The sequence below is a fragment of the Oncorhynchus masou genome, chromosome 21, assembly GCF_036934945.1.
Source record: "Oncorhynchus masou masou isolate Uvic2021 chromosome 21, UVic_Omas_1.1, whole genome shotgun sequence".
Taxonomy (NCBI): Eukaryota; Metazoa; Chordata; class Actinopteri; order Salmoniformes; family Salmonidae; genus Oncorhynchus; species Oncorhynchus masou.
Genome location: NC_088232.1, coordinates 17,792,846 through 17,805,185, shown reverse-complemented (window position 1 = coordinate 17,805,185; position 12,340 = coordinate 17,792,846). Strand labels below are relative to the sequence as shown.

The following is a 12,340-nucleotide window of genomic DNA, read 5'->3' as shown; positions in this document are numbered from 1 at the left end:
CTGTCTTGCCTAGTTAAATAAAGGTTGAATAAAAAAATAAAACGAGGATGTCTTATTTGGCTGTCTGTGACCTACCGTTATTGACCACCAGCCCCGAGAGTCAAAATGTTTATTTTACACAACATTTTCACCAAACATCTTACAAGGTAAGCTTCCATTTGGTCTGTGTTTGCGTTATAGATACATGGCGGGTATGAAATTAATCCTTAGGTTGGTAGGAACAAATCTAGCCTATTGCCATGTTATCTGATGATGTATGACTTAATGGCAATGTGAATGTCCACCGAGTGACTATATCTTTGCTCATTAAAAACATGACATCAGGCTGCTTATGCGCCGTAGGCATCCATAACACAGGGGATTGGCTACTATGGCACCTTGATAGTCTTGTATCCAATGAGATACATTTTCTAGGGATATGCAGTTGACCTGGGTGAGAGAAAGCAAGGCCTAGAACCTTTTATGTATAATGCAAACTATTGCTACCTGGCCCAGAGACAAGCCGCACTAAGCACGCTACATTACATTGTAAAACAGATTATCATTTAGCATAAAATATGGCTTCTTAAGGGGGAAAGAAACTAAGAATATTGAACAGGAAGCTAAAAAGAAGGCAGCTATGAATAAGCATACCAACATAGAAGCTTTTAATAAAATACGAGTCGGACTCGGATCAGGGACAGCGAGGATTTTGACTCGGCCGACAAATTGCTTTCTAGAAGGATTGGATCCACTTATATGGGCACACTGTTGGAGCTAGAAACACATGCATTTCGCTACACCCCCAATAACATCTTCTAAATACGTGTATGTGACCAATAGAATTTGATTTGAACAAGGTGCTTTTTGTGAAATGGAAGGACACTAGGGAAGTAACCATGCTCACCACACAACATAAGGCATTCAATAACAACTTTGTCTCAAGGAGGGTTAAAAAGGAAGATTGTCCCCATTCCTGTAAAGGACTACAATGCCAGCATGGGGGTGTCGATCTAACTGATGCTCTGATAGGTTACTACCAGGTCCTCCACAAGACCAGGAAGTGGTATAAGAGGCAGAGGTGGGACCAAGTCATTGTTTTACAAGTCACAAGTAAGTCTCAAGTCTGAGCACTCAAGTCAAGACTGTCAAGTATCAAGTCAAGTCTCAAGTCCTAAACTTTGAGTTTCGAGTCCTAAACAAGTCATGTGATCTTCACCAAATGTAATACCATTTCATATTTTTAACAAGAGTAATAGTTAGTATATTACATTTACGCAAATCAAATGTATTACGTTCCAAATAAATGTTATATTTCCATGGAAATACATGGGTAGCCATGACAAAGACCCCCCCCCCCCAATAGTGATCGACTATCGAGGATCGCTATGGGTCTATGTAGGCTTGTACACAATCTCCCAACCTTACACACACATTCTCTGTGTGATTACAGTAGGTTAACATATGTCAATGGTTTTAGGAACAGCAGTAACATCAGGCAGGATTTAGGCTGCCAACTGCCTAGCCAGTTGTAGCTCAATCTTGGGTGCAATGATCACGTTCCCGCACTGAGTGACTGTGTGGAGGCTCATTGGTTTAACGTTACGTTAGCCTACATGCTACACTAGTAAAGTTAGAAATTATATAGCTGTCGGTTATATTAGCCACAACTTACCGTTTTTTGAGAAGCTTCAAATGTCGAACAAAGTTGGAAAATGTTGCACCTCCGTCTGTAATTTTCTTTCCACATGTTTCGCAAATGCTTTTGGGTATCATCTTTCCAAGGGCTCCATCTGAAATCACCCGCCGACGTTTCTCTGCACTGCCACGCACAACTTTTTCTCAGCTGGCACAATTTGATTGGCTGCTGTCCGATTGTAACTGTAATCCATTAAATGAAGAGTTGATGCACTGCACACTTTTTAAATAGGATATTTTTTTATATTTGGGCTTGGGGAGGGTATCAAGTCAGGTCGAGTCAAAAGGCTCAAGTCCAAGTAAAGTCACGAGTTATTGGTGTCAAAGTCGAGTTGCAAGTCATCATAGTTGTGACTCGAGTCCAAGTCATGTGACTCGAGTCCACACCTCTGAAAAGAGGGGTTGGCTACAGTAATTGGTTTCATTCTCCACAAGCAGATGGCCAAAGCCCTCTCTCCCAGTTGGCCTTTGAGAGCAGCTGGTGTTGGAAATGGCCAAATTGGGGGCCCAAAGCAACATCACAACCATCACAAGACCCCCACTCAAGGTGAATGCCACTACCCAACACGCATGCCAAAAGGCAAAAGGAAGAACTGCAAGCATTGCACAAAACACAAAAGGGGGAAAAGGGGGGATGCCAGATCTTCTGTCTGAAATGGCAGTTCGCTTTTTGTTTCCTGGCAGAGAGGGACTGCTTCAAAGACTATCATGACATGCACAAGCTACGGTGAAAGTGAAATCTAATCACCTACACCTGGGATGTAAATCCAACACGAATACCATTTGTAAATAGTTCAGCTTGTTTCTATTTTTGCACCTTTTTTAGTGAAGGACACGTGTCTAAACAAGTTTGTTTGAGAACACATTTTTATATAAAATTCAGACACTTTGGAGAGGTTGAAGAAAAAAACACTTGGATATCCCCTGTATGTACCCCGACACCACCACAATGTTCGAGAGAGGTTGGTGTTGTAGAAATTTAGTTTTTATAGTGAACAATAACTTTTAGGCACATCCAGTGTGCAAAAACAGTGCAATTACCACATTCGGACACTTTGGAGAGGTGGAAAGGACACTTGAATGTACCCTGGATACCCCATAACACCACCACAATGTTTGAGTGAGGTTGATATGGTATGAATTGTGTTTTCATACTGAACAAATAGCATTTAGGGATTGCAAATATGTAATAACACTGGAATTATCTAACTTACAGACATGCCACTTTGGAGAGGTTTAGGGACACTTGGAAACATCCCTTGACCACACCTGACACCACTTACTAAAACAGCTGCCCATTTCTAGTTGTTGGGTCTATCAATCCCATTTTTTTTTGTATATTTTTCACATGTTGTGGAAGCCATCTGATGCGTTTCCAGCTCTGGGAATCAATAATTCACTCATAGCTTGTCAATGAAAGACAACTTTCAAAAAAAAAAAAAAAAAGTTATTTTGTGTGTGCTTGATCTTGTGTATTCTGAACTATGTAACGCCTATCTTCTGGTTATTTCCTCAATCTCCCAGATTTCTTCTTTCCAAATATACCAAGTTATGGCATGTCAGATTTTTTGTCACAAGCCTACCTACACACAATACCCCATCATAATGTCAAAGTGGAATTATGTTTAAAATATATATATATTTTTTTACAAATTAATGAAAAATGAAAAGCTGAAATGTCTCGAGTCAATAAGTATTTAACCCCTTTATTACTGCAAACCTAAATAAGTTTAGGAGTAAAAATGTGCTTAACAAGTCACATGAATTGACAAGTCACAAGTTGAATGGACTGTGTGCGCAATAATAGTGTTTAACATGTTTTATGAATGACTACCTCATCTTTGCACCCCACACATACAATTATCTGTAAGGTCCCTCAGTCGAGCAGTGAATTTCAAACACAAATTCAATAACAAAGACCAGGGAGGTTTATCAATGCCTCACAAAGATGGGCACCTATTTGTAGATGGGTCAAAAAAAATTGAATATCCCTTTGAGCATGCTGAAGTTACTACAAAGATACAGGCATCCTTCATAACTCATTGGCCGGAGAGGAAGGAAATCACTCAGGGATTTCACCATGAGGCCAATGGTGACTTTAAAACGGTTACAGAGTTTAATGGCTGTGATAGGAGAAAACTGAGGCTGGATCAACAACATTGAAGTTACTCCACAATACTAACCTAATTGACAGAGTGAAAAGAAGGAAGCATGTACAGAATAAAAATATTCCAAAACATGCATCCTGTTTTCAGCAAGGCACTAAAGTAATACTGAAAAAAATGTGGCAAAGCAATTCACTTTTAGTCCTGAACAAAAAATGTTATGTTTGGGGCAAATCTAATACAAAAGGTTACTGATTACCTCTCCTTATATTTTCAAGCATAGTGGTGGCTGCATCATGTTATGGGTAATCGTTAAGGACTGGGGAGTTTTTCAGGATAAAAAAAATAACAAAATGGAGCTAAGCACTGGAAAAATACTAGCTTTCCACCAGACACTGGGAGATGAATTCACCTTTCAGCAGGAAAATTACCTAACACACAAGGCCAAATCTACACTGGAGTTGCTTACGAAGAAGAAAGTGAATGTTCCGGAGTGGCTGAATTACAGCTTTGACTTAATTTTACTTGAAAATATATGGCAAGACCTGAAAATGGTTGTCTAGCAATGATCAACAACCAATTTGACAGAGCTTGAAGAATTTTGAAAATAATTGGCAAATGTTGCACAATCCAGGTGTGGAAAGCTCTTTAGAGACTCACAGCTGTAATCTATAAAGTATGGTCTCTGGGGTGCAAATACTAAATTAAATGAATAAATTAGATATTTCAATAAATTTCAAAAGAAAATCTAATCCATTCTGAATTCTGGCTGTAACACAACAAAATGGGGAATAAGGTGACGCTCAAAAAGTATCATTATCCAATTTCAAAATATTTTTTTTTACAGCTATATGCTTCCATAGTATAAAACTCTAACTCACCATTTGGATATGGTGTTTCGCAGAGCGTGAGGAAGTCTACGATGGGATAGTTCATCTCCAGGAGGGCAGTACTCTTCCCATGCATCACCGTCAGACAGGCTCTCCTGCACCCTGTGTCATAGGACAGGCCTCCAGACATGACCACAAACGCGTCCCTAGATAAGAAACAAGTACAGTAAATAAATAATACAAGACCTATCATATGCTCAAGTGTGTCACAGGACAACGTGTGGGTCCCTGGACTAGCCTTTATTTATTATTGTTTATTAGGTCAACCAATCACTCACCCAGCTCTTGTCGTTTTGTACTCCACTTTAAGGATAGGTTTACATGGTTCTGGCTTCTTTCCATCCTTGGGCTGCTTACCTGAGATGTCATTTTGCACACAATTTTTTTTTTAACTTTCTGTAGACTGATATATAGAACTCGTAAACATGTATTTCAATGCCCACATAAACATGTAGTCTATCATAACTCATTTAGGCATGCTCAAATGAAATTGTATTCGTCACATGCGCTGAAAAATGTATTTGTCACATGCGCTGAATACAACAGGTGTAGACCTCACAGTGAAATACTAACTTACAAGCCCTTAACCAACATTGCAAAGATTAAACCATTTTTTAAAAGTTGCTAAATAAACTAAAGGAAAGTCGAGGGGTTAGTCGAGGAAATTGAAGTAATATGTACATGTAGGTAGGAGTATGCATACATAATAAACAGAATGTAAATGTGTGTGTGTGTCCGTGTGTGTGTCTGTCCGTGTGTGTGTGTGTGTGTGTGTGTGGTTAGAGTCCAGTGAGTGTACATCAAGCATGTGCAAGAGAGTCAGTGCAAAAAAATAACAACAAATAAGAATAAAATAAAGGGGTCAATGTAAATAGTCCATTTGATTAACTGTTCAGCAGTCTTATGGCTTGGGGAAAAAGCTGTTAATGAGCCCTTTGGTCCCAGACAAGGTGCTCCAGTACCACTTGCCATGTCATCGACTTGGGTAGTTCGAGTCAACATTTTTTAGGCCCTTCTGACACCGCCTGGTATAGAGGTCCTGGATGGCAGGAAGCTCGGTCCCAGTGATGTACTGGGCCATACACACTACTCTCTATAGGGCTCTCGATGGTGCAGCTGTAGAGCTTTTTGAGGATCTGACGTTCCATGCCAAATCTTTTCATTCTCCTGAGGGGGAATATGCGTTATCATGCCCTCTTCACAACTGTGTTGGTGTGTTTGAACTAGAGGTCGACCGATTAATCGGAATGGCCGATTAATTAGGGCCGATTTCAAGTTTTCAAAACAATCGGAAATCTGTATTTTTGGGGTGCCGATATTGCCGATTTAAAAATAAGTTAATATTTTATACCTTTATACCTTTATTTAACTAGGCAAGTCAGTTAAGAACACATTCTTAGTAAGTTAAGAACACATTCTTATTTTCAATGACGGCCTAGGAACGGTGGGTTAACCTGCTCGTTCAGGGGCAGAACAGATTTTCACCTTGTCAGCTCGGGCGATCCACTCTTGCAACCGTACAGTTAACTAGTCCAACGCTATAACCACATGCCTCTCGTTGCACTCCATAAGGAGACTGCCTGTTACGCGAATGCAGTAGAAGCCAAGGTAAGACGCTAGCTAGCATTAAACTATTCTTATAAAAAAACAATCAATCAATCATAATCACTAGTTATGACTACACATGGTTGATGATATTACTAGTTTATCTAGCGTGTCCTGCGTTGCATATAATCGATGCAACACTGGGGGATGATTTAACAAAAGCGCATTTGCGAAAAAAGCACAATCGTTGGACGACTGTACCTAACCAATGCCTTTCTTAAAATCAATACACAGAAGTATATATTTTTAAACCTGCATATTTAGCTAAAATAAATCCAGGTTAGCAGGCAATATTAAGCAGGTGAAATTGTGTCACTTTTCTTGTGTTCATTGCACGCAGAGTCAGGGTATATGCAACAGTTTGGGCAGCCTGGCTCGTTGCGAACTAATTTGCCAGAATGTTACGTAATTACGACATAATATTGAAGGTTGTGCAATGTAACAAGAATATTTAGACTTAGGGATGCCACCCGTTAGATAAAATACCGAATTGTTCCGTATTTCACTGAAATAATAAATGTTTTGTTTTCGAAATGATAGTTTCCGGATTTGACCATATTAATGACCAAATGCTCGTTTTTGTGTGTTATAACTAAGTCTATGATTTGATAGTCTGACTGAGCAATGGGCGGCAGCAGCAGGCTCGTAAGCATTCATTCAAACAGCACTTTCGTGCGTTTTGTCAGCAGCTCTTCGCAAGCACAGCGTTGTTTATGACTTCAAGCCTATCAGCCTAATGGCTGGTGTAACCAATGTGAAATGGATAGCTAGTTAGCGGGGTGCGCGCTAATAGCGTTTCAAACATCACTCGCTCTGAGACTTGGAGTAGTTATTCCTCTTGCTCTGCAAGGGCCGCGGCTTTTGTGGAGCGATGGGTAATGCTTCTTCGAGTGTGGCTGTTGTCGATGTGTTCCTGGTTCGAGCCCAGGTAAAGGCGAGGAGAGGGACGGAAGCTATACTGTTACACTGGCAATACTATATATAGTTGTCCTGAGTCTGCACAACTCTGCCAGGACCTAGGATCAAGAGAGACACTCAAGTGTTTTAGTACTATATCTCTTGACACAATGATGAAAATAATCATGGCCTCTAAACCTTCAAGCTGCATAGTGGACCCTATTCCAACTAAACAACTGAAAGAGCTGCTTCCTGTGCTTGGCCCTCCTATGTTGAACATAATAAACGGCTCTCTATCCACCGGATGTGTACCAAACTCACTAAAAGTGGCAGTAATAAAGCCTCTTTTGAAAAAGCCAAACCTTGACCCAGAAAATTAAAAAAAAACTAAAATCGGCCGACATCGAATCTTCCATTTCTCTCAAAACTTTTAGAAAAGGCTGTTGCGCAGCAACTCACTGCCTTCCTGAAGACAAACAATGCATACGAAATGCTTCCGTCTGGTTTTAGACCCCATCATATCACTAAGACTGCACTTGTGAAGGTGGTAAATTACCTCTTAATGGCATCAGATCGAGGCTCTGCATCTGTCCTCGTGCTCGTAGACCTTAGTGCTGCTTTTGATACCATCGCTCACCACATTCTTTTGGAGAGATTGGAAACCCAAATTGGTCTACACGGACAAGTTCTGGCCTAGTTTAGATCTTATCTGTCGAAAAGATATCAGTTTGTCTCTGAATCGTTTGTCCTATGACAAATCAACTGTAAATTTCGGTGTTCCTCAAAGTTCCGTTTTAGGACCACTATTGTTTTCACTATATATTTTACCTCTTGGGGGAGTCATTCGAAAACATAATGTTAACTTTCACTGCTATGCGGATGACACACAGCTGTACATTTCAATGAAACATGGTGAAGCCCCAAAATTGCCCTCGCTAGAAGCATGTGTTTCAGACATAAGGAAGTGGATGGCTGCAAACATTCTACTTTTAAACTCGGACAAAACAGAGATGCTTGTTCTAGGTCCCAAGAAACAAAAGAGATCTTCTGTTGAATCTGACAATTAATCTTAATGGTTGTACAGTCGTCTCAAATAAAACTGAAGGACCTCGGCGTTACTCTGGACCCTGATCTCTCTTTTGAAGAACATATCAAGTCCATTTCAAGAACAGCTTTTTTCCATCTACGTAACATTGCAAAAATCAGAAACTTTCTGTCCAAAAATTATGCAGAAAAATTAATCCATGCTTTTGTTACTTCTAGGTTAGACTACTGTAATGCTCTACTTTCCGGCTACCCGGATAAAGCACTGAATAAACTTCAGTTAGTGCTAAATATGGCTGCTAGAATCCTGACTAGAACCAAAAAAATTGATCATATTACTCCAGTGCTAGCCTCCCTACACTGGCTTCCTGTCAAAGCAAGGGCTGATTTCAAGGTTTTACTGCTAACCTACAAAGCATTACATGGGCTTGCTCCTACCTATCTCTCTTATTTGGTCCTACCGTACATACCTACACGTACGCTACGGTCACAAGACGCAGGCCTCCTAATTGTCCCTAGAATTTCTAAGCAAACAGCTGGAGGCAGGGCTTTCTCCTATAGAGCTCAATTTTTATGGAACGGTCTGCCTACCCATGTCAGGGACGCAAACTCGGTCTCAACCTTTAAGTCTCTACTGAAGACTCATCTCTTCAGTGGGTCATATGATTGAGTGTAGTCTGGCCCAGGAGTGGGAAGGTGAACGGAAAGGCTCTGGAGCAACGAACCGCCCTTGCTGTCTCTGCCTGGCCGGTTCCCCTCTTTCCACTGGGATTCTCTGCCTCTAACCCTATTGCAGGGGCTGAGTCACTGGCTTACTGGGGCTCTCTCATACCGTCCCTGGGAGGGGTGCGTCACCTGAGTGGGTTAGGTCACTGATGTGGTCATCCTGTCTGGGTTGGCGCCCCCCCTTGGGTTGTGCCGTGGCAGAGAGCTTTGTGGGCTATACTCAGCCTCATCTCAAGAAGGTAAGTTGGTGGTTGAAGCTTTCCCTCTAGTGGTGTGGGGGCTGTGCTTTGGCAAAGTGGGTGGGGTTAAATCCTTCCTGTTTGGCCCTGTCCGGGGGTGTCCTCGGATGGGGCCACAGTGTCTCCTGACCCCTCCTGTCTCAGCCTCCAGTATTTATGCTGCAGTAGTTTATGTGTCGGGGGGCTAGGGTCAGTTTGTTATATCTGGAGTACTTCTCCTGTCTTATTCAGTGTCCTGTGTGAATTTAAGTGTGCTCTCTCTAATTCTCTCTTTCTCTCTCTCGGAGGACCTGAGCCCTAGGACCATGCCTCAGGACTACCTGACATGATGACTCTTTGCTGTCCCCAGTCCACCTGGCCGTGCTGCTGCTCCAGTTTCAACTGTTCTGCCTTATTATTATTGGACCATGCTGGTCATTTTATGAACATTTGAACATCTTGGCCTTGTTCTGTTATAATCTCCAACCGGCACAGCCAGAAGAGGACTGGCCACCCCACATAGCCTGGTTCTTCTCTAGGTTTCTTCCTAGGTTTTGGCCTTTCTCGGGAGTTTTTCCTAGCCACCGTGCTTCTACACCTGCATTGCTTGCTGTTTGGGGTTTTAGACTGGGTTTCTGTACAGTACTTTGAGATATCAGCTGATGTACGAAGGGCTATATAAATACATTTGATTTGATGACTATAGTGCCTATAAGAACATCCAATAAATAAAGGTATATTAAATACAAATGATATAGAGAAATAGTCCTATAAATACTATATTAACTACAACCTAAAGCCTCTTACCTTGAAATATTGAAGTCTCATGTTAAAAGGAACTTTCATATGTTCTCGTGTTCTGAGCAAGGAACTCAAACGTTAGCTTTTTTACATGGCAAATATTGCACTTTTACTTCTCCAACACTTTGTTTTTGCATTATTTAAACCAAATTGAGCATGTTTCCTTATTTATTTGAGGCTAAATAGATTTTAAATTATGTATTATATTAAGTTAAAATAAGTGTTCATTCAGTATTGTTGCAATTATCATTATTACAAAAAAAAAAAAATTAAAAAAAAAATTGTCCGATTAATCGGTATTGGCTTTCTTTGGTCTTCCAATAAACGGTATCGGCGTTGAAAAATCAAAATCTGTCGACCTCTAGTTTGGACCATGATAGGTCCCTAGTGATGTGGACACCAAGGAACTTAAAGCTCTCGACCCGCTCCACTACAGCTCCGTCGATGTGAATGGGAGTGTGCTTGGCCCTCCTGTTCCTGTAGTCCACTATCAGCTCCTTTTTCTTGCTCACGTTGAGGGAGAGGTTGTTGTCATGGCACCACACTGTCAGGTCTCTGACATCCTCCCTATAGGCAGTCTCATTGTCTTTGGTGATCAGGCCTACCGCCGTTGTGTCGTCATCAAATATAATGATGGCGTTGGAGTCGTGCATGGCCACACAGTCGTGGATGAACAGGGAGTACAGGAGGGAACTAAGCACGCAGCCCTGAGGGGCCCCTGTTTTGAGGGTCAGAGTGGCAGATATGTTGTTGCCTACCCTCACCACCTGGGGGCTGCCTGTCAGGAAGTCCAGGATCCAGTTGAGGGGGAGATGTTCAGTCCCGGGGTCCTTAGCTGAGTGATGAGCTTGGAGGGTACTATGGAGTTAAATGTTGAGCTGTAGTCAACGAACAGCATTCTCACGTAGATGTTCCATTTGTCCAGGTGGAAAAGTACATTGTAAAAGTGCAATAGAGATTGCGTCAACTGTGGATCTGTTGGGGAGCTGTGCAAATAAGAGTGGCTTCCCTATGTTGTGCTGTTTCCATCCATCATTTTTCCCCCCTAAGTTGCATTGAGACCCTTGATGGTTTGTCTGTGTGTACAACAGAACGTACCGTGTGGTGTGATGGTGATTGTAGGCTTGGCAGGGACGCGTACGTTCCATGTAGTCAGAGTTCCATCTGAGTGGCTGCAGGTGAACTGTTTGCCCTCGTGGTGCCAGGCTACCGAGTGGATAGCCTGGAGGAGAAGAGAAAACACAGAGAGAGGAATAAACACAGAGCGAGGAATAAACACAGAGTGGCTGCTTCATTAGTGTACATTAACTTTGAGGGAAATAATAACAGCATGTTGTGGTGTGGATGACTCATGACATTTAGAAAAGGCTAACATCTTATTTTTCCAAACTATTGTTACATAATCAGTCAGAAATCACAAAAATATACATGTCTTCCATATCCATTGGTACTTTCCAATAATTACGTTGAATTGAGCATCAACATCAAGCCCCAATACAAACTTAAGCAATGAATATCAATAATGTAGTACGACAAATCATGAACAACATTGTTCACTGTGCATTTCATATTTAAACGTAACTCCCCCTCTCCCCAGTCAGTCCCCAAAGGAACCAACAGCCACAGAAAAATGCCTTACCTCATCATAACTGTAGCGGTAGTCAGCTTTTTTGCATTTCAGGTCCCACAACACAACAGTCCCACATTCAAATCCAATCAAAATCTGCCAAAATAACAAAACATTTTGAAAATTGGATTTTAAGTAGCATGTTGTAAATAATCAGTAATGTTGTGAAGCTCTGGAATTAATAAATTAATGTTCTTTGGAAAGTTCCTACCTTTCCCTCGTCCATAGGGTTATCACTGATGTGGACCACAGGCCCAGGGTGTGACTTGGAGGACCTAAGGAGGAACAGGGGGAGATGGAGGGAACAGGCTCACTCCTAACATGCCTGGCTTCTACTGACTGTTTCATTCAAACAATGAATGTAAGATTCTTACGTCACTAAATTCTTCTTCCTGGTTTACATTCCAACTTTCCCAGCTGTCAAGGAAATGAATAGTCTAAGGCAGGGGTCTTCAACCCCCTCCCAGGCAAACCCAGGGACCCCCATTGTACGTTAGTGGGGGGAAGAAATACCACGTCTTGTCTTATCATCAGGTGAATGATAAAGGCAAGGAGAAGTAATCAACATATTAAAATGAATAGATTTGGGAGATAAGAGTTCAGGTGGGCTTTCACACCTCACCAAACAAAGGAAAGGAGGGGTGCTCAACAACAATGACAAAAGTCACGAAAAGGGCTTACCAAGAAAAACTTCCAAAATGACTCATTTGAGGCAGAAAAGAGTTGGAGCACTCAAGAAAAAAGGCAGAG

At 41.5% G+C, this 12,340-nt stretch overlaps 1 protein-coding gene across 8 annotated transcripts in view; it reads right to left on the bottom strand.

The window, feature by feature from the left end:
• LOC135507890 (syntaxin-binding protein 5-like) overlaps positions 1-12,340 on the bottom strand; it is a 48,174-nt gene that overhangs the window by 20,798 nt on the left and 15,036 nt on the right. For all 8 annotated transcript variants that reach the window (XM_064927638.1, XM_064927641.1, XM_064927640.1 and 5 more), the window contains exons 6-10: positions 11,802-11,865; positions 11,603-11,686; positions 11,062-11,185; positions 4,951-5,029; positions 4,664-4,818 (exon numbers count right to left, since the gene is read on the bottom strand). In XM_064927638.1, the coding sequence (XP_064783710.1) occupies positions 4,664-4,818; positions 4,951-5,029; positions 11,062-11,185; positions 11,603-11,686; positions 11,802-11,865 (506 nt within the window). The remainder of the gene's footprint in view (positions 1-4,663; positions 4,819-4,950; positions 5,030-11,061; positions 11,186-11,602; positions 11,687-11,801; positions 11,866-12,340) is intronic.